A 19,011-nucleotide genomic window follows, 5' to 3' on the forward strand; every position below is an offset into this window, starting at 1 on the left:
AATTTCCCAGGTAGTGCAGAGAGCATTAAAATTCTTATCTCCCTCTCCAATGACAAATTGTCCTGTGTAATATGAGAGAAATGAGTGAAACAGTGCTTGCATTTTGGTGTTTATAATAACAAAAAAACCCCTAATCTCCAGCTTCCCCTTTCTATCCTTCCATGTTTTTTTTTTAAAAAGAGGCAGCAATGAGAAATTTTAGTGTAAACAGAGAGCAGTTTCTCCATGGAGACGCACATCCATCTCAGTGGAATTTTCCCTGCCTTCAGCCTTTTGTGCTTCTGAAAGATCCTGGAACCAGGCATGCGACTGCAAGAGCAAAAAACACTTCTGTGTCTGAGTGCTCTACCAAATATTTACAAGATAGTCAGATAAAATGGCTACAGGCAAGTTCAGCAGGGTTTGACTGAACAGCCAGTAGTGCAGCACTGTCAAGAAGAAAATCTAAACTTTAGTTAAAACAAAATTAAAATTAAGTTTTACAAAGATCTCTTCAAAGCACAGAACTGGTAACCTTGAATCTGGAAAACTGCTCTTCCCCAAGGTGAAACATATTAGCTTTTATAAGTAGCTTATTGAAATGGAATAGCTTCCTTGTTGTGATGGAAACTTCTTTACTAAAGGATAGCCCAAAGCTGGGTGACTGGGTATGTAAGCAGACAGCTGTGGATTAGCCTCCTCCATGCCATCCTGTTTGGTGCCTGGGAATGATTCGACATCACCTTCCACACCCCATCAGCTCCTCAGTCTCATGCACTGCCACAGTAAGGGTGTGCTGGACTTTTTACTAGGGGCCACGTGCCCCCCAGGAACTCTCTCATCACCTCAAGACTGCCTAGCAAACAGCAGAAGGCAACCTGCTCGTGTCACCACCACAGGCGGCCCCACCACAGCTGATGTCCTTGCTGGGTTACCTACAGCCACTTCAACAGTGCTCCAGACCACCTGTATTTCTGTACAGGCTACTCTGCTTCTCAAGAGGTTGCTCAAAGGTGATCCTGATCACAGCACAGCCAATGATGCCTTCAACAGCCTCCAGCACATCATACATTCTCTAAGTCTGTAAGGTGAGTAAATAGTTTTGTGGTTTGTAGTCATGTTGTGAATACTGCAAAAGTGCTTTGAAGATGGAGGACGTTTAACAGGTGTAATGCACACTGATCTTCCCACCTTTTGGATTGCTACCTGTTCTCCTTCCATTCTGAACTGTCAGATCCTTGCTATTAGCAACTCTGTTACACCATCAATGGTGATTTTCAAGTGAGTTACAGGAATAAGAGCTCACCAAACTATTGCTTCTTAATCAAGCTGATGAGTGGGTTTATCATTCATCTTCAAAAAGCAGAAGTGAACATTTCACTGTTATGGGCTGTGGACACCAAGCACTCCTGGGGAGGCGATAGGGTAAATCAGGAAGGCACATGTGGCCTATGCTTCTCCAGCAACATGTGTGTTGTTCAAAGGCTTTTATTACTATGTCACTTCAATTAAGCTGAGCAAAATACAGGATTTCACTAAATCCATGGTTAAGTATGGTCCTACAGACACAACGAAGAGCACTTGGTTTTAAAGTCAGTCTTTAAAGATACAAAAGAATGCCCACTACTGTCATTCATTCATTTCTTAGTGGAGGTTTAATTTGTCCTTTCTACAGATCGGATGCATTGCTTGGAGTCTCAGAAGTAGTGTTGGGTAAAGCAGCATCAAGTACAGTATCTTTCAAGGCAGTGTTCCTCACTCGTATGGTCTGCAGGGCAGGATTGGTTCCTTCCCAGGTTAAATCGGTTTGATCCTTTCCACCTGAAACACACAATAAAGACACCTCAATACAAAGTGTGTCAGAAGGAGATCACAAAGTTACTGTTTCCTCCAGTGAACAACCACCTGGAAAACTGTTTGATCCACAAAATAAATCAAGGTAATTAGTTCACTATGAACTAATTTCACAGACTTGCTCAAAATGGATTGACTCATATGTAGCAAACCTCCTTTCGTTGTCTGCCTGTCCTAGTTACCAATGTCCAGACTCTCATTTTCATTCTGGCTGGCAAAGTTTCTGATGCCACTTTTGTGCTCTGAAGCCAAACCTTAGAACAGTTTGGGCCTCTCTACCATCTTCTGGCAGAGCTCTCCGAAGGCCAGTGTATACTTGCTGAGGACCTTTGCATCACATCAATTTTCCAATAAATCTGTTTTTTGGTAGCCAGTCCCTATAAACAGAGAATGCGAAGTGCAAGAGGACTGACATGTCCCACCATGGCTTATTCTCTACATTTCAAACACATTCCCTAGAATTAAATAGAGCACAGTTTATACCAATATGTTTTCCAACTATCAGCAAATTGCCTTGGATTCAGAGAAAAAAATATGGCTCCACCCTATATGCTTTCCTAATACCTAGGCTGAGAGCAGAGCCTGCTTCCTAACCAGTATGAGCTGCTCCTCTTCCAATCTTAGTCCCATGTCAGTGCCAGGCTGTAAGATGCTTTGGGATTAAGTTTACTATGCAAATACAGGATATGATGGTACTGTGGACTAGACACCTTATGTAGAAAATGGGCTGTTGTTTGTGAGCGGAGATATTAAAAAAAACAAAACAAAACAAAACAAAAGCCTTCCTGATCAACTTGGAAGCTGATGAAAAGAATGCAAACTGAAGAAACAAACATAGTTATCAGGACCAAAATATCCAAGGTACTAATGAATCATCAGTCAGATCATGTCATGTCCTCATGTTTGCTGCTATTGACTGTGTTGCGAGGTGTCCCAGGTCTATTCAAATATGTGCTTCTCCTCTTCTGATGTCTCCAGCTGACCCACTGAGACAAGCTCCATCGTAGCACAGGCAGAGCTCAGTTGCCTGAAGGACTCTGCAGAACAGCCAGTTCATACCTGGGCCGATTCCTATTGTTCTGTATTCAAGCTTTGAATAAAGACAACAAAGCTGAAAGGAGGAGCGTGAAAGGCAAGATATTCCACTGCGACAGGCCATGACATTATTAATATTAGCAGAAGTGATACTGTAGATGAAACACAAGGCTTACACAGGCTGTCAAGGGAAGTTGTGTCTCAGTTTTTCTCCTCTCTAGCCCTGTTTCTTAACTATACGAAAAGCAACTACGCCAGAAAAGAGTTGCTCATAAGGCTGTCCTGGTATAACTATACTGACAACGATGATAACCCTAATGCAGGTAGAACAAACCCCACCTCAGCCACACATTCACCTTTCATGAACTCCTCAAGGGAAATACTCCATACCAACAAAAGTACCTCTAAGACTGTTTAATACAGCCTTGGTATTTACTGCAGGGCATCTACAGCACTGTTTAAAATTATATCCCTATCCGGCTATACTTAATTTTAATGTAGAGTGGACTTGGCACCCCAGAAAATGTACAGAAAATCCTTCCGTGAATTTAGCTGGAGAGCCTAAAGAAACCATGCAGCTTTGAGAGAGGCCTGGCAGGAAATGTAGCTGAGAACTTGTTTCAATAGAAAGCTATGAAAGGGAGTAAGTTAGCAAATTCTTTCCAAAGTAACAGTTCTAGCGAGCCTTTGGGAATTTTGTATTCTTATCCTATGAAAACAAACAAACAAGCCAACCCCCAAACCCCAAAAGCCCACTCTCAGTAAGGGAACAGATAATACCGTCTGTCTTCAAGAGGAGTTTAGGCATTCTGGAGTCGTGATGTACTAGACTTGTAAACATTGTCATTCTCAGTGCATCAAAGACAATGTAAAACATTTTTGTACTGTCATATCAGCCAGCTACATTTTTTGAGCATGAGATAACCCAGTAAATATGCTTTCCAATATGCCATCTCTCTTCTTGCTAACTTGTTTGTTTCTGTTAAACCACGACGTTTAAAAAAATCACAGGAATTTTGGAAATCTGTTTAACACCACTGCTTTTTGAACAGCATTGCTCAGGAATTCCAGGCCTAATGAGTCTCAGATTTTGTAAAGCAGCTGGCCATAGGTTTCAACTACAGGATACTATAGCTTCTTTCTGGTTTTCAATAAGGTCCATTTCCCACAAAACAGGGTTTGTATAGGAAGCTTAGTTGCAAGTTTAGCTGAAGAATGATACCCCCCATCCATAATCACAAATTATGAAACTTAACATAGCTTTCAAGCACCGTTGTTCTAGAATAACTGCTGGTTACTAATAGGTATTGGACATTTCCCATTGATTTTGTGTGGACTAGCATTACCCAGTTGTATCCTTATCTGAAGGAGGCTGATGCTACCTAAAACTGCTTAGATTTCTACAAGCTCTGATTCAGTCTTTTTTATTTTCTCTGAGTGATCCAACTGGTGGAACTGACCTAAATGATTATAGGCAAGCATGTGTAACCCTTTCACAGGGCTAGAAGCCATTGCAAAGTTATTTGTAGTGTATGTATGCAAATCAACTTCAGTTTGAGATAGTCTGGGAGAAGTTTGTGGGGGATTTCCCTGCTTTATGTAATCTATTGTTGCTTCTTAGCTTCCTCCATTCACACGGCCAGGAGGCATAAGCAGGACACCACAGGTGATTTCTCAGACTCAATCTGAAAGCAAAGACAATGTGCTCAGTGACATGCAGCAGTCTTGCAGCTTTTGGTAAATCCTCAGATGCCGGCTCAACGATATCTGGAATAAAGGAAGCCTGAAGGAGCAGTGCAGGGTACAGCTGAGATGGTCAGGGCTTCACTTACTGGCACACTTTGAAAGTGGTCAGCAGCCAGAAGGATCTATGTGCTCTCCTTCAGATATACTCTATCTGGCTGGCCCTGAGCTCTAATTTTACATCTCAATCCACACAGAGTGCTGCCCCTTGCACATGATGGGTGCTGCCAATTCAGTGTCAGGTCAGCGTGGGGCAGCTCCGAGACCCCTGCAGACGAGACTGCAAGCACGCTGCTGCGGCCGACTTCCCCAGCCATTCCCACAGGCAGCTCAGAACAAAACTTGTCTTACCATACGCTCAGGTGGATCTAGTCCCTGTAGAGATATTCCCTGAAATGACAGGCTGGACAGGCAGAAGCTTTAAGGCAGGTAGGAGAAACACCCCCTGGAGAGCTCTGTGCTAAGGCCAGAGCGCGGTTGATCCCCAGGTGAGGCTGTGCAGTGCCAGGCTGGGAATCGCCTTCTGCTCACCATATCGTGCTCTACTGATCACGGTGTTATTGTTCCAAATTGGAAGACTGATAATTCAGCAACTACCCAGATTCTGAGAAATGTACTTACCGAAAACCACAGTTAAGGGAAAGACAACAGGTGAAGTTAAGTAAGCATGGTGGCACTAAGGAGGAAGGAAATCTCCCTGCAGTGCACTGATAAGAGTGTACTTGATATATACCGTGTTCAATCTGGACAATCTGCAACTGGGAAAGCACAGGCTCGCCGAAGGAAATTCAGCTCAGAGGCCCCAGGGACTGAATCAGTCTGTTAAAATGCTTTGTTGGTTTTATTTATCACTACTTAATTAGGATGCTTAACCAACACATTGGAAAGATAGTAACTGTTAAATATTCAACAAGCTGAACTTTCAGTTACAATATGACAATTCTGAATAAAGTTCATGGAAAGCTTGTCCTTCCTAGGTACACCAACAAAGACAAAGGGAACTGGACTGGACCAGAAAAAAAGAGTAAAAAAAAAAGTAGGGCACTATTGTGGAAACCTGGTTAAAAATCCAAGCCTTGCCATGGGCTCATTGAATGTTCCCGGGCAAGTTGTTTCCTGCCCTGTACTTCAGTTTTTCCCATCTGTAAAAAGAGCACAGCAACGTTGACCTTCCTTGTAAACTGCTGAGATGAATGACTAGAAAAGCAGTAATACATTATTAATTACTTATTATTATTTCTGAGGAATAAAAAGCAAAGAGAAGAAGCCATCAATCTTTCAGAGTTTTCTTGATCCTCATAAAAAATAAAAAAGCACCATGTAACGTGAATTTCGCACAACAGAAACTTTTGGCAAGCCACCTTCAAGAAGAAATAGTGGGTGCACAATTAAAAGAAAGTTAAAAGTGGGCAGACGCTCAGGAAAACACTCCAGATGGTGAAAGGAGTTAGGCTGCAGAGAGGCTCCCACAGGAAGCGGTGAAACCCCCATTGTTCCAGGCATTTGAAACAGAATTCTTCAAAGTGCTGGTACACATAATGCTAGGAACCATTCTGTGCTGCCTCGAAAGGTAGCGATGCTGGGACAACCTGTGAGAGCTACACCTACCATTTCTACAATTTTAAGAGGATTCTTGCCACTCTGACTACGAGGAGCTGTAGACTCTCGTTTTATCTATGTAGTATCTGAGGAACATCTACTGAGGAGCAACTACATAGTGTTTTTGCAGGAGATAGATTCAGCAATTCTTTCATGTTCCTACTTCTGAGATGTGAACTTCGTATGTCCAAGAGGGGAAAAAAAGACCCCTGTTCTCCATTTGACAATTACAGCATGCATCCTACAGATTATTTCCTATATTACAATCTCATGAAAAACTGGGTGGCTTGATTTTTACAAGCAGTGGTTTACAGAAGAAATACTATGATTTTAATGGGAACCAAATGAGCGATCATTACATAAACAGTGTTATGAGACACAGAACTAATGTTGAAACGTTAAATGCCCCGGGTGAAACTCACCAAAACGGGAACTGGCAGCGGCCTACTGGAACATTGGGGTTTCTCCACACTCAGATACTACTGCAAACATTTCCCGCTGCTGCTAATGCTGGTTCAGCTCCTCTGGAGGTAGCTGTGGAGGGAATCACGCAGCTTCTGTTGTTACTGGCACTTAAAATCTTAAGACCTTCTCTGAAATCCAAATTCAGAGCTTTGGGTCAGTTTTATTGATACAACTTGGTTTACTGGTTGGAGCAGGTAGAGGAAGAATTTTTTTTTTAAAGGAGCTTAGAATTAGAGTTTTAATATGTTCATTTCCTCTTGGTTTCATACCTGCTGATACATGAAAAAAGAGGCAAATTGATTCAGATGGCATACGTGCACTAGTGACCCTGTCTTACTTTATCCACTTGGGCTCTGTACAGTCTTCTCTCACAGGCTGCCTGCCTTCAATACTGCATCTTCATGGTCACCAGCAATAAAATCGCCCAAACATGTCAGTTATCAATATTCCTTCCCACAGGGCGGGCACGGATAAGGGAAGGGAGCTGAAGTGATGGCCATAGAGTGCTCCCGATCCCTTCCAGCCTTGTGGCAGGAGCACCAGTGCTGGGCACCTCTCTCCTGCTGCCCCTGCATGCAAGGGCTGGCACCACTGCACGCTGCCCTGGCCCTGGCCAGGGACACAGCAACGTCCTCAGGAACGAACCACAGACAGAAAAACAAACAGGAGCTATTTAAGAAGTTTCTCCTTCCCCCTGCAACTGTCCTGTCCTGTATCATATTCCTGACAGTTTATTCTTCAAGAACTTAGTCACCTAAGGTTTCAGTGACTCATGTGATGAACTTTCTACCCATTTCTTGGAAAGAGTCCTGCGTGGTCCTCTACACCTTCCTGCCATTTTCCCTGAGGGTCTCACTCTTGCTACATTTACATGTTGTTCAGCTTTCCTCCATTTTCAGGGTGGAGGAGGAAAGCAAAAATATCTTGAGTGCACCCAAACTGGCAATGTAACAAGAAAGCAGAGTTGTGAAAGAACCATCTGGAAAACAAAGATGGGCACTGAACCAGAGAGTCTCCTTTGGAAGTAGCTGCCTCTTGGGCTGAACACTGGTTAGAAGAAAAGGAACTGCTGTAGGAAGAGCTGCGTGGTACAATACAGTCATGAATTTACCAGAGCTGTACCCTATTAAATGAAGATGAAAAAGATTTGAAGGCTCTCTCAGATCCTTGCCTGGTTGGGTGTGACTCACCCTGGGCAAATGCCACTGATGACAAGTACCCTGACACAAACTATTGAATGAATTGGGCTGGATGGGAACCAAAGTAACCATTTTACATACTTGGGCCAATCTGAAAGACACTTCAGTACAGAAAACAACTGCTTCCTTTTCCTGATTCAAAAGAAACTTCACAAGCTGCTCACAGACGGCTAGAAGGCTACTTCAGCAAACTCAGATCTAAGTAGGGTTGTGCTATGCTGACAGCAGACAGCTGCCTGGACACTAGCGATGCCCAGACCATACCCCTTAGCCCATAGAGAAGTGCTACCTGTGCATATTTATGTTACAGATAAAACAGGGAATCTAGTGTTGTTCTTCTAATATTCAGACACGTGCGTGTGAGCCCATCAACACAATTACAGAAGCATGAAATGGTTCAGTGCCAGTGCACGCTGCACGCTAACAGACCTGCGCCTTCTATGCCTCAGTCAGCCAACTAAGCGCCCTGGCTTAGGCTCGCTTGCTGTAGGACTAGCTAATAAATTTGCACATCTGCCTGATGGAGACAGGGCCAACATGTCCAGCATTCTTAGAAGATGATTTCAGTGCTCTGTTATACCAGTGCAACTGGCATGTATACTGGTGTGTACGCATGTATATATATATATACAAACATACATATATATACATGTCAGCAGTTATACACTGACATTCATCACAAGCCTGTTCTCTTTAAAGGGATATGGTGTCAGGTCAAAGCTGGCCCGACATTCTTCTTATTATAAAAAAAAATAAACTTCTACTAGCCCTGATTCCAACAGAAATGTTTCCATGATTTATTTTAAGAAGGGAACATTCCCCCGCAGTGCTCACCGCAACCCAAACATTGCAGTGCTCTGCAAGAGCATGAGAACCAGTGAGGAAACTGAAGAATCTATTTTCACTGCTCCAGAAGAGAAACACAGAAAGTAAACAAACAGCAAAAGCGGTGACAAATAGATTTCATTTTAATGGTGGCTGCAGTGTTATCTACAGTTTGGCTAAGGAGACCTACTTGAAGTGTGCATGCTTTTCTAGTGATTTTTACAAGACGTGAGTAAGTGTGAGGTGGGGACTCGTGGGAGCCATCTTCAATATAAGAAAGATCTATTCTTCCTTTGGTTGATCCTTGCTGCTCCTCACACCTTGCCTTTCACATCTGAGAAACTGGACAGCAGACTAGAAGAAATTGCGTCACTGTTTTCAAAGACAGAAAATAATTTGAAACCCTTATTTGTGGGAGAGCTCTCAGACATTTGAAAGTAATAGGAAGAATCTTTCCTCTAAATATCTGGAGCCCTCTACTCCAGAAAAGGGAGAACCTGCCTTCGGTGCGACTGCTTGTTTCTTTGCTCAAGTTTGCAAAAAGCAGCAAGCACCAGGAGAAGAAAAAAAGGAGCATATGGAGACAGAAAGAATAAGTGAGCGAGCACACACTTTGCTGGCTGCATGCACACGCACATGCACACAGACATGCACACACAGAACACCGCTCCTCACTCTGAAAGGCCTGTGCATGGAGGAGAGAGAAAAAAAACTAGTGAAGCCTGCCCAAAAGGGACTGTAAAGGCTGATCTTGTGGCAGATTTCACCAGAAAGTTTTTGGAAGCCATAAACAGGAAATGGTTAAGTAAAAGCAGGTGGAGCATGCTGACTGCAGGAACAACGCAGGAAATAGCTGAGCGTCTGAATGGATGCAAAAAAAAATACTCTTCTGCTTAGTCCTTGGCAGTTGCAATATGCCTGCTCCTCCTTTTCCCCTGTCCTCCTCCACTACCCTTATCTCCCCAAGCTACACAGTCTTGCAGTCATCTCGCAGTCTGCAAACACCTTTTGCTTGAGTAAATCTGCTCTCCTTGAATTTTGGAATGAGTGTGGGAGAGTCAGGAGGTTCTGCCTGGAAGGCAAAAGACAAGAGAGACTCACCTACTGCGCAAAGGATGAGTCAGAAGTACCCAGCAGTACCCAGTGTCTGCCAGGGCCTCCAGGACAGAGAAGCTAGAGCAGCCTCTCCAGCTCCTGCCCCAGGTGCTACAGTCCCAGCTGTATCAAGCACAATATCAGAGAAACTTTATTCTTATTGCCCCTTTCATTCTTGGGGGCTCCCAAAGCACTTAGCTGTGGGATTCATTCTCCATCTCTAATAAAACTCAGTCCCTTCCAGGGCAGAGCACTGCAGCTGTTTAATAGCTCACAGCATCATCACACAAGCAGATGGAAAAGAAAGCGAAATGTGTAAGAAACGTTCTTTCCACTTTCCTTCTAACCCTTCTTTTCTCTCCTCTTTGTCCACAGCAATTTGCGCCAATTCCAGACAACTCCAGATGTGTGTCTTTCCCACCAGTATCTACAGAGACTTGGCTCTGGAGACAGCGATCTGCTTGCCAACATACTGCCTCCCCATGCTTTCAGCCCCAAGGGTCGAGTTTCTGCTGCCACACTCATCCCTGGCTGTGCTGCCAGACATGCTGCGGGATGGAGGGCAGACGTGCTGGTAAGGAACAATTCTGCTTTCTTCTACATGAGTATAGTGTTGATGTAAAATTGTTTAACACAGACGAGACACTCTTGCCTTCAAAGTACACCGAACAGTCATATTAAAGCCCTGAGGAAAGTTAAGAAAGGAGCACATAGATTACTTTGAATCATTTTGACTTTGTCTACATTTTAAGTATTAGATGGTAAAGTTATGTCGGCAAACTCTACTCTTAGATATTTCTCCTTCTCTCCTAGATTTAAATAATAAAAACCAACCCTGTTTCTTCTTATATTCTGAGCAAAGAAAACACAGCAAACAGGCTTCTATGGAGTTACAACTGCACAAACAAAAACGTTTTTTTCTGGTAGAGAAATCTCACAAAGAAATCTTGCTCTTTTTTGACATTGTTACTTTGGCAAAACTTACCAGGTGTTATTAGGTGTTCAAACTTAGACTGCCTGTTCCACAGCTTTTAAAACAGAGAGCTACTATATACAACCTAACACTTTTCAAGTTCAAACTCTTAAACCCTAGTCCAGACAGGGCCTCTGGGAGTAAGGTTCAAACTCACCCTGCCTGATCTTCAATAGCTCATGCTTCTGCCCAGATCATACCTTCCCAGGGGTGTCCTGAGACCAGTTGCGGTCAGAGTCCAGCACTCCACACTGCTGCTCCCATGGGAAGAGGGAGAGGACACTGCGAGGGCAGAGGCTGGTGTGGTACCTTCTGCAAGCGCCACCACACTCATCTATGATGCCACGGGGCATAAGTGCACAGAGAGGATGTGTCCTATCAGCTTCAGGTGGGTGGCAGGGCAACTTCAGGGAGCTAAACCTTGGCACTGGCCTTTGGGAAAAACCAATCTGTGATTCATCTGACTGAAAAAAAATGAGAGAAAATAATTGGAATATCTGAACAAAAACAAACAGGTGTCTCTTTCCTGTTGCTTTCACAGTTTCTGCTTCCCTGCACCCTCGCCCACGTTTTTTTTTGCACTTCAGTTGTCAAAAAACGGTAGGAATGAGGTTTCTGGTATAATTACAGTTTGCTGAGAAAATCGCAGCCCGCAGCAGTAATTCCTTTGGTGCTAGAGGCAGATGCTGCTGAGGTCTAATCACAGTCTTCCCACTAACCAGGCCCTGGGTCTAATCTGTCATCAGCCGAGAGGCCGCTGGCTCCTGCCGCGTGTGAACCCGGGCGGCTGGGCTGGCTGCTCTCCCCCGGCCCAGAGGCAGGCAGTGCCAGCGGGAGGGGGTGTTTCCATTCACTCCCTGCCCTCAGATACAGCCATCCGACAGCTCCAATGTGCTTCTTATCTCTCCTCCACGCTTAGTATCAGGGCCACTCAAAGCTTTGCTGGGAAGGGCTCAACTGGTTGTTTTCAACTTACAATGCTGCATAGTGACTGCAGTTCAAAAATACAATTCAAGCTGAGATAACTTGAAGGAGAGGCTTAACAAGAACGGCGTGTAGCTAATTCCTCCTTCCAAAATGTATGGTATTTTCTGCTTATTAAGAGGACAAGGCTGTACTCAGCGATGGATCATATAAGCTCCATACGTCAAAACCACAACAAAACTACAACAAATAAAAGAGTACAAGTGCTCATGAGCACAGAAGTAGGAGGAAGAGGGAACTGGGTATAGTGAAAAAAGAGCTGGGAGAGCATATGCATGTAAGGAGAGGCTCAACAAATCTCTCCCACGTGTTATACGCAGCTGCCATTGCCATCAAATGTTTGGTACCTGACATTCAAAGAGCACAGGGCCAGGTTTTTGAACTTCTCTGTGCTGGTGAAAGAAGTTATAAAAACAACAGGCCTCACCAGCTCAGAAGTGCCCCTGTGCAGGTAAAAGTCATCATCGTACTGGATTAACATCTTTAAATGGGATTGTAAGTCACAGAAGGAAACTGGCCAAAGAAGTCTATTTTATAGACATGTTACTGTAGCAGGAGGGAACTTCTTAAGCTGGTACCCACCTTACCGTACCTGTATGGTTAACAGGTGCCCTGAATAGCAGGGGAGATGCTAGGTTTGGGAGGCACAGACTAAAGAGCTATGTTTTGCATAAGTAGCTCTTAAGAAAGGCATAAGGCAGGGGTGTCAAACTCATTGTCACCGGGGACCACATCAGCCTCACACTTGCCTTCAAAGGGCCGAATGTAATTTTAGACAGGAGTAGTTACATTTATATAGTTCTAAAATTACATTCGGCCCTTTGAAGGCAAGTGTGAGGCTGATGTGGTCCGCGGTGACAATGAGTTTGACACCCCTGGTGTAAAAGGACAGAGTAGGTCATCATTTCTGGTCAGAGGCAAAAGCATATTAAACTTGCTGACTTTCTGTAGCAGCCTGTGGCCAACTTAATTTCTTTGTGTTCAGCATTTTCCGAATCTGCACATGGTATCTGGGCACACGCATTAACGCTCACCAGATCCCCGCAGCAAAGGCGTGCACAGGCCGAGGGGAACAGAAAGCGAAGCACCGTGGCTCAGAGAGAGGGAAGGAGTGACTCATATAGGAAGAAAAACAAAGCAAAGATGAACTTAGAGCACAAGAGAAGAGGCAGACTGTTGGCTGTAAATCAGTTTTCTTGCACTCAGAAGGGTGGGTATTAGGGCGAGAGGAGTTTGACAGTAATGGAAGTCCAAGGAAGTTTGATTAAGATTAAATGGCAACCACAGGCCAACACAGAAATGAAGCTTTAAGGCGAAAATCAAAGTCAGGAAGTGACTAAGTAGGTCAGAAGCTGCAGCTAGTGAGCTGGATAAATTAAGTGGGACTTGGAGCAACTAAGTAAGCTCTGCTAATGACAAGTGATAACACTTACAATGTCACCAAGTTTAACAAATCTGACTCTGAAATCACCTTCAAGGTCCTGATAGCAAATCAGAGATTGCCAGGTTCTAATAGAGTCTACATCAGAGCAGATACTCTGTGTGTTTTATCGAGAGATCGTTTTTACAGTCACTTTTTGACCCTGCCAAGCTTCCTGTAAATAGTGCACTGCTTTGTCTGCACAGGATTTCTCCTCAAGGAGCTAGGGAAAATGAACTGGCTAATAGAAACTGTGAGACTGAGAAGGGCTGCTACTGCAGGCTGAAAAGACAAATGCAATGGAGAAACTCCTTTCCACGCCGAAATTCAATAAGTCTTTGATTCAATTGCTTTGTTCACATCCAGGGCAGCCGGAAGAGAACAGTCACCTTGTATTTTTGTACCTGATGAGAAAACCCCAGATTGTATGTGTGCACTGGGACAGTTCAATGTGTGTCTATTCCAACTTCAAAGAGGCTTTCAATGCTCTTTCAGATGTAGGGTGTGAGGAAGGGTGAGAACTGCTAAAGCTAGCCCCATCCTCATTAAATCTTTGCCCTCTCCGGAGCAAGCATGCAAGTGGAGAGAATAGAAGATATGCATGAGCAACTGAGCATCTGTGATCTCATGACCTTTGACTGTTGTATTATGGGAAATGTATTCTCTGGTTGCTATGCTTTTCTAATTCATTTGTATTTTCCTTCAGTGACTCCCTTCTATTTTCTTTGGTGCTCCTGTGTAATGGCTTCAAGGAACCACAGATATCTCCAAGTTAAGCATGCATACAATAGCTTTAATTAAATGTTTGCGAGTATCCCACAGTAATGCAAGGGGAAGGGAAAGCAAACAGTTTTGTACTCGTACCTATCTCTTCTGAGCCCTGGCTGGGATGGAGGCATCTGCACCACTGCCCTTTAAATCCAGTTCTAACCTATTGAGAAATGAAGGCCACTGAGTCCTGCTGCTCTGCATGTAAGCACTTCAGGAATTTCACTCCCACCAAAAAAGCTACAGATCACCTGTCAAAAGGTAACACTGAAACCTTCTAGGCTAGGCTAGAAGAAATAAAAAACAAACTAGGGCAGACATTCTTTACTCCACTTACACAAGTTGGAGAATAAGATTAAAAATATCCTTAACCATTTCTTAAAATACACTAAAATGTATAAAAGCAAAGGTTTTGATCTTCAATATTCTGAAATTAATCCTTTCTGTTCTCTGTGCTATTGGCACAATCTCAGTCTTGGTGCCACCCTCTACAAGGAGTTATCTGTTTATTATTCTTTCAAATGAGGATCTTTGTTTCTTTTACAAATAGTTAACTACCTCATTTTATATGTACAGAAGAAAGCTGCAAAGGATTTTTTTGGGGGGCATTTAAAATAAATACACAGGAGAGAAATCAAATTTGGAAGAGGAACTTCCATCATGCAAAGATGGAGGAATAAGAAACAGGATACAACGATTATAACTCATCTCTTTAACTCAAAGGCAAGACAATTTTACAGCACAGAAAACAGTGTGTTTGTTTAGATGAAGAGTCTCTCCTGTATGATATGGAAGAGTTAACAGTATCTGCAAGGATAACCATAAGGCCTACCACTAGTGATTATTGCTAATAATTAGTACTAGTATAAAGTACTTATCTTGAGTTTTTTGATGACTGACATCACAATTATTTCAAAGTTGCCACAAGCTAATTTGAAAACACTCTGGCCTGGCTGTACATGTTTTATTGCAAAGCCATCCACTACTTCTCAGCGACTATGTATGATAATATGCATCAGAAAAGATAAGCACAATTGTAAGACTGGAAAGAAAAAATAAAGGCCAGTTTGAACAGAGACTAAAGCACAATTGTAAGACTGGAAAGAAAAAATAAAGGCCAGTTTGAACAGAGACTAAAGAAACCATGCTTTTAACTTTGATCTTGGCTATGTCCCTGCTCTGAGGCCAGAGGCACCGCCAGTTTTTGCAGTCTGACGCGCTGGATTTGGGCAGGGGTTGTGCTCAGCAGGGGCTGGCCCAGCTCTGCCAGAGCTTAAGCTGCAGTGACTTTTCCGGAGGGAACAGAAAGCAGGGGTTGTTTCCCTCACGTGGCAAGGCACAAATGACAGCAGCGCTGTCTGAGAAGATTGAGAACTGCTGACACTAGTAACAGGAACGGGTAGTTGCAAAGGTGAGTAGAAGTGGGGTGAAAAGCAGCCTCACAGAGCGAAGGGGGAAAGGAGAAGGCCAGGGAAGACCTAAAATTGGGTGCAGCTAGCAAACGGTGACAGAGACTTCTCCTGTCTGATTTTCCTCAAGGGCCACATGCAGGCCAACGTAAAGATTCCTACAAAGATTTCTGAGATACTCTTAATGAAGATTTCTGCTCTTTTTTCCTCTCTTAATCTGCAGTTTGCATTTCCACTGCACCTTCATAAGATACTTCTTAAAAATACCTCTGGTTTTGATGATGCCTGGGAGTCAAGAATGGTTATTCTCAGAGGTGTGTCATCTACACTTTACCCTCCTCTTTCGCCCCTGCTGCCTCCGCCTGGTGCTGGTGTTCCAGCCCCTCAGTTTGGATGGTCCAGTGCAGCAACTGTAGCAGGGCCGCTGTGCAATGGTGCACGCAGGGCACACAGCTTGGGCTTGTTTGGGTTTCCTCTTCTGATTAGGAAAGGTTTTAATTTTTTTTCTTCAGTTTTCTGTATTTACTCAAGCTATCCTGATCTCTCTGCTCCATGTGAACAAGGAGTGGCATGTACTAATGTTTATAAACTCAACAGCTCCATCAGTGTCATTTATATTCATTGCCTTAGATTTTCTGTACGTAATTTGTGGTTTTTTTGCTTAGTACTGTTTGCATCTCACCTGTCAGTCTTCTAAATTAAATGACTGGCAGATCGATCATCTCCTACTAAATTACAGTTGTGAAACTCTTGCATCAAAACCCAAGAGTTACTCCTTTCCTTCCCATCCTATCAGGTGCCCCATGGACTATTTCTGTCCTTCTACCCTAGTAGTGACAGCTGATTTATATCACCATGGCTAAGGCCAGGGAAATCAATGCTTGACTTTCTCCCAGGGGATGAGTTTTTCTGGATGGCAGTTAGTTAACTATTTTCACTATACAGGTACCAAAAATACCCAGCCCATCTCCACGACGGCAAGGCCCACAGGGATGATGATACAGTAATGTTAGGCCTGATTCTTCATGTTCCACTTCCCTTCAGTCAGTCATAACTACTTTTATTCTCCAAATACATGAGGAACTTGAAGCTAAAGCTCGAAGTCCAGAGCAATCATTTAACTTTGTAATCCAAACTCATTGCTGTGTATTAAAAGGTGCTCCCCAAAATTTTCTGCTTTCTTGGGTTAAGGAGGGAAAGTGAAAGAGGACAAAACAGTGAATAATGATTTCTTTACTTCTTTTTATTAGTTTGGTGGTGGTGTTTTTTTCTTTTTCTTCTTTCTTTTTTTTTTTTTCCAAAAAAGGTCCTATCCCTGCCAGAAAAGCAGCTGCAAGAACAGTGGAGTTACCTCTGCACTGCAACTGCAGTGTTCATGATGCCTGTCACCCTGTTGAGCACCCAACCAGACTGGAAATAAGAAGAAAGGTTGAAAAATGAGAGTATAAGTATTCTGTAGGAGCTGGTAAGACAGCAAAGTCATGATGGTGGAAAGGAGAATGTCAAAAGTTAAATCCCACTGTAATACCTTGGAGGCCAGATGCATGTGTGAGAAGTGTCTTTTATCTAATATTTATGTTTTGTTTTCCCTCCCTGAACTTTAAGGTAGGCCTCAGCCAGTGAATGCTGCATTCTCTGTAAATGCCTTGCATGGCCTGTTGTTGCCAAGTTTCTTATTCAATGGCACTTTTCTCTTGTTTCTAAATGCTTGCTGGAGTCTGAAAACAAGGAGTTTTAAACCTAACAATAAAACACCTGCATTTTATTAAGACTCGGGACTTAAGTTCCACCTCCCTCAATTTTACTGAGGTGTTGCAATCAGTTGGGTTAACCCTTTCATAGCCAGTTTTGCTTGGAAAGTGAAGTTAACATGTCTGCTATACATAGTCCAATTCCACAGTCCCATGCTGTGTTTGGAGGAAAAGAAAACCAGCTCTGAGACAGACCCAGAGGTCTCCATCCAGTGCTGACTGGCAAGGTGTGCAGAACCCCCAAACCACAGCTCCGAAGTCTATGCCCTCCCAAGCACAACAGCCCTGCAGTAACACGTCCACTGGCAATGTAAAACTTAAGATTAAAATATTCTTACCAGCCTCTCTTATTTCAAGAGTGAGATTTTTGAGTTGTATCACAGAAACTTCATTCAACTAAGTGGGAATTATTATTCTCCCTGTTTGGTCCCTTTTGTCTGTCATTCCTTTGTCTTAAATAAGAAGTGGAGCAGCACTATATGGTTATTTTTGTGCCTGGACCTCCAAGTGTGTTATTATACCTATATTAAATTAGAAAAATGGCAGCATGTTGACATGAATTAATTGCCCAGATTCATGCGTCAGTTTCATAGAAGGGCTGATAAGTACCGTTGTTAATGTACTAAGCAACTGCCCTGTTCCCCACTTCATTTGGCTTTTTGGTGAGCAATTATTTGCAAAGTCCCCTTCACACACATCACAGAAGCATTGCACTGGAAAGAGCAACAATTGCTAGCTGTTTTACCCAATTCGATCAGCTCACTGAAGACAGGAGAGAGTAGCTTAATGCACCCAGTCAGGGACTGAGGATCTGTACATCATGAGTTCTGATTCCATCTCTGTTGCTATCTGTGTGCTTATGGTCACGTAACTTTAGTTCTTTATGACTCAGCTTCCCATCTGTGCAAAAGAGAGAATAATTCTTCACAGCCAGCAGGTGAATCAAGAGGTCACAGACTTCTGAGGTTATCCTGGGCTAGTCATTCATCTTAGGAATTCAGTGGTGTACCTACACAGGGATAATTGTACTAATATGCATCAGACCTGTGTGGAGAGAACAGGTATCTCAAAGGTTCAGAGGTTTGGAGATACTAAGGTACTATGGCGACAGAGCTGTACAAGTTCCTAAGATAACCAGGTAGATAAATAGGGAAATATTAGTTGCTACTCAAATATTGGTTAGATATAATCCATTCTATTGGTGGTTATTATTTATTACACACTCTGATCTGTTAGATATTGGTGCAATTTATACTAATACATCCCTACAGTGCCAGTATAGGAAATATGACCTACTGTGGTACTCATAACAGGAAATGCACAATGTTTACATTGCTCTTGTAAACAAATAATTTCCATTCATTCATGCATACCAGTATATGAGTTCAAAACTGTGTAGACATGAATAATCATTGGAAATGGACTTCATAAACCCACATTATGACAGACCTAGTTTTAGGGATATAAAACTATTGCTATTGCATAGAATGTCATGTGATGTGGGGATCCAGCAGACTGGGCCATGTAGTAGTGAAAGTCATCTGGTGTGAGAGAAGCAGAGAGCTCTGACCACAAACAGGGAGTGCACACTGCGTGCCCGTGGAGGAGCACAGCTTGCCTTGCCTGCTGTTTGGAAAGACAAAGGATGAACATAATTTATAAAGATAATCTGGAGCAGAATTTTTCATGTTTGAGTCATGACTCACAAGATTCTTACTTTTGCATTCAGTGTAAATATGCATAAACAATCATTCTGAAGTGCTTTTAAAAACACATGTAAGCAGCTTTTCAAAGTCTCTCTTAAACCAAATTGGCGTAAATCACATATTTGTTTGAGTTTACACCCTTTAACTAGCTTTAAGAAGCTGTGATTTACATTACTGTGTAAATCACATCTGCTTATAAACTGCGG

The 19,011-nt window shown here is 43.0% G+C and overlaps 1 protein-coding gene and 1 long non-coding RNA gene across 11 annotated transcripts in view; one reads left to right on the plus strand and one right to left on the minus strand.

Annotated features, from left to right (window-relative positions):
• Positions 1–229: 229 nt before the first annotated feature.
• Positions 230–17,119, plus strand: LOC139828103 (uncharacterized). 2 transcript variants are annotated; one of them, XR_011739361.1, is made up of 3 exons: positions 230–1,067; positions 10,170–10,368; positions 16,655–17,119. It is a non-coding gene; the product is annotated as an uncharacterized lncRNA (long non-coding RNA). The 2 variants fall into 2 exon arrangements; XR_011739360.1 differs by lacking the exon at positions 230–1,067 and adding an exon at positions 9,651–9,902.
• Positions 1,450–19,011, minus strand: part of RAD51B (RAD51 paralog B) — a 400,284-nt gene continuing 382,722 nt past the window's right edge. For 3 of the 9 annotated variants that reach the window (XM_065838638.2, XM_071809295.1, XM_065838639.2), the window contains one exon: positions 1,450–1,800. In XM_065838638.2, coding sequence (XP_065694710.1) covers positions 1,649–1,800 — 152 coding nt within the window. In that variant the 3' untranslated portion in view covers positions 1,450–1,648. Of the gene's footprint in view, positions 1,801–6,632; positions 6,745–19,011 lie in introns of those variants that run through there. The other 6 variants (XR_011739359.1, XR_011739354.1, XM_071809293.1 and 3 more) reach the window with 4 other exon arrangements.

The sequence above is a fragment of the Patagioenas fasciata genome, chromosome 5, assembly GCF_037038585.1.
Source record: "Patagioenas fasciata isolate bPatFas1 chromosome 5, bPatFas1.hap1, whole genome shotgun sequence".
Taxonomy (NCBI): Eukaryota; Metazoa; Chordata; class Aves; order Columbiformes; family Columbidae; genus Patagioenas; species Patagioenas fasciata.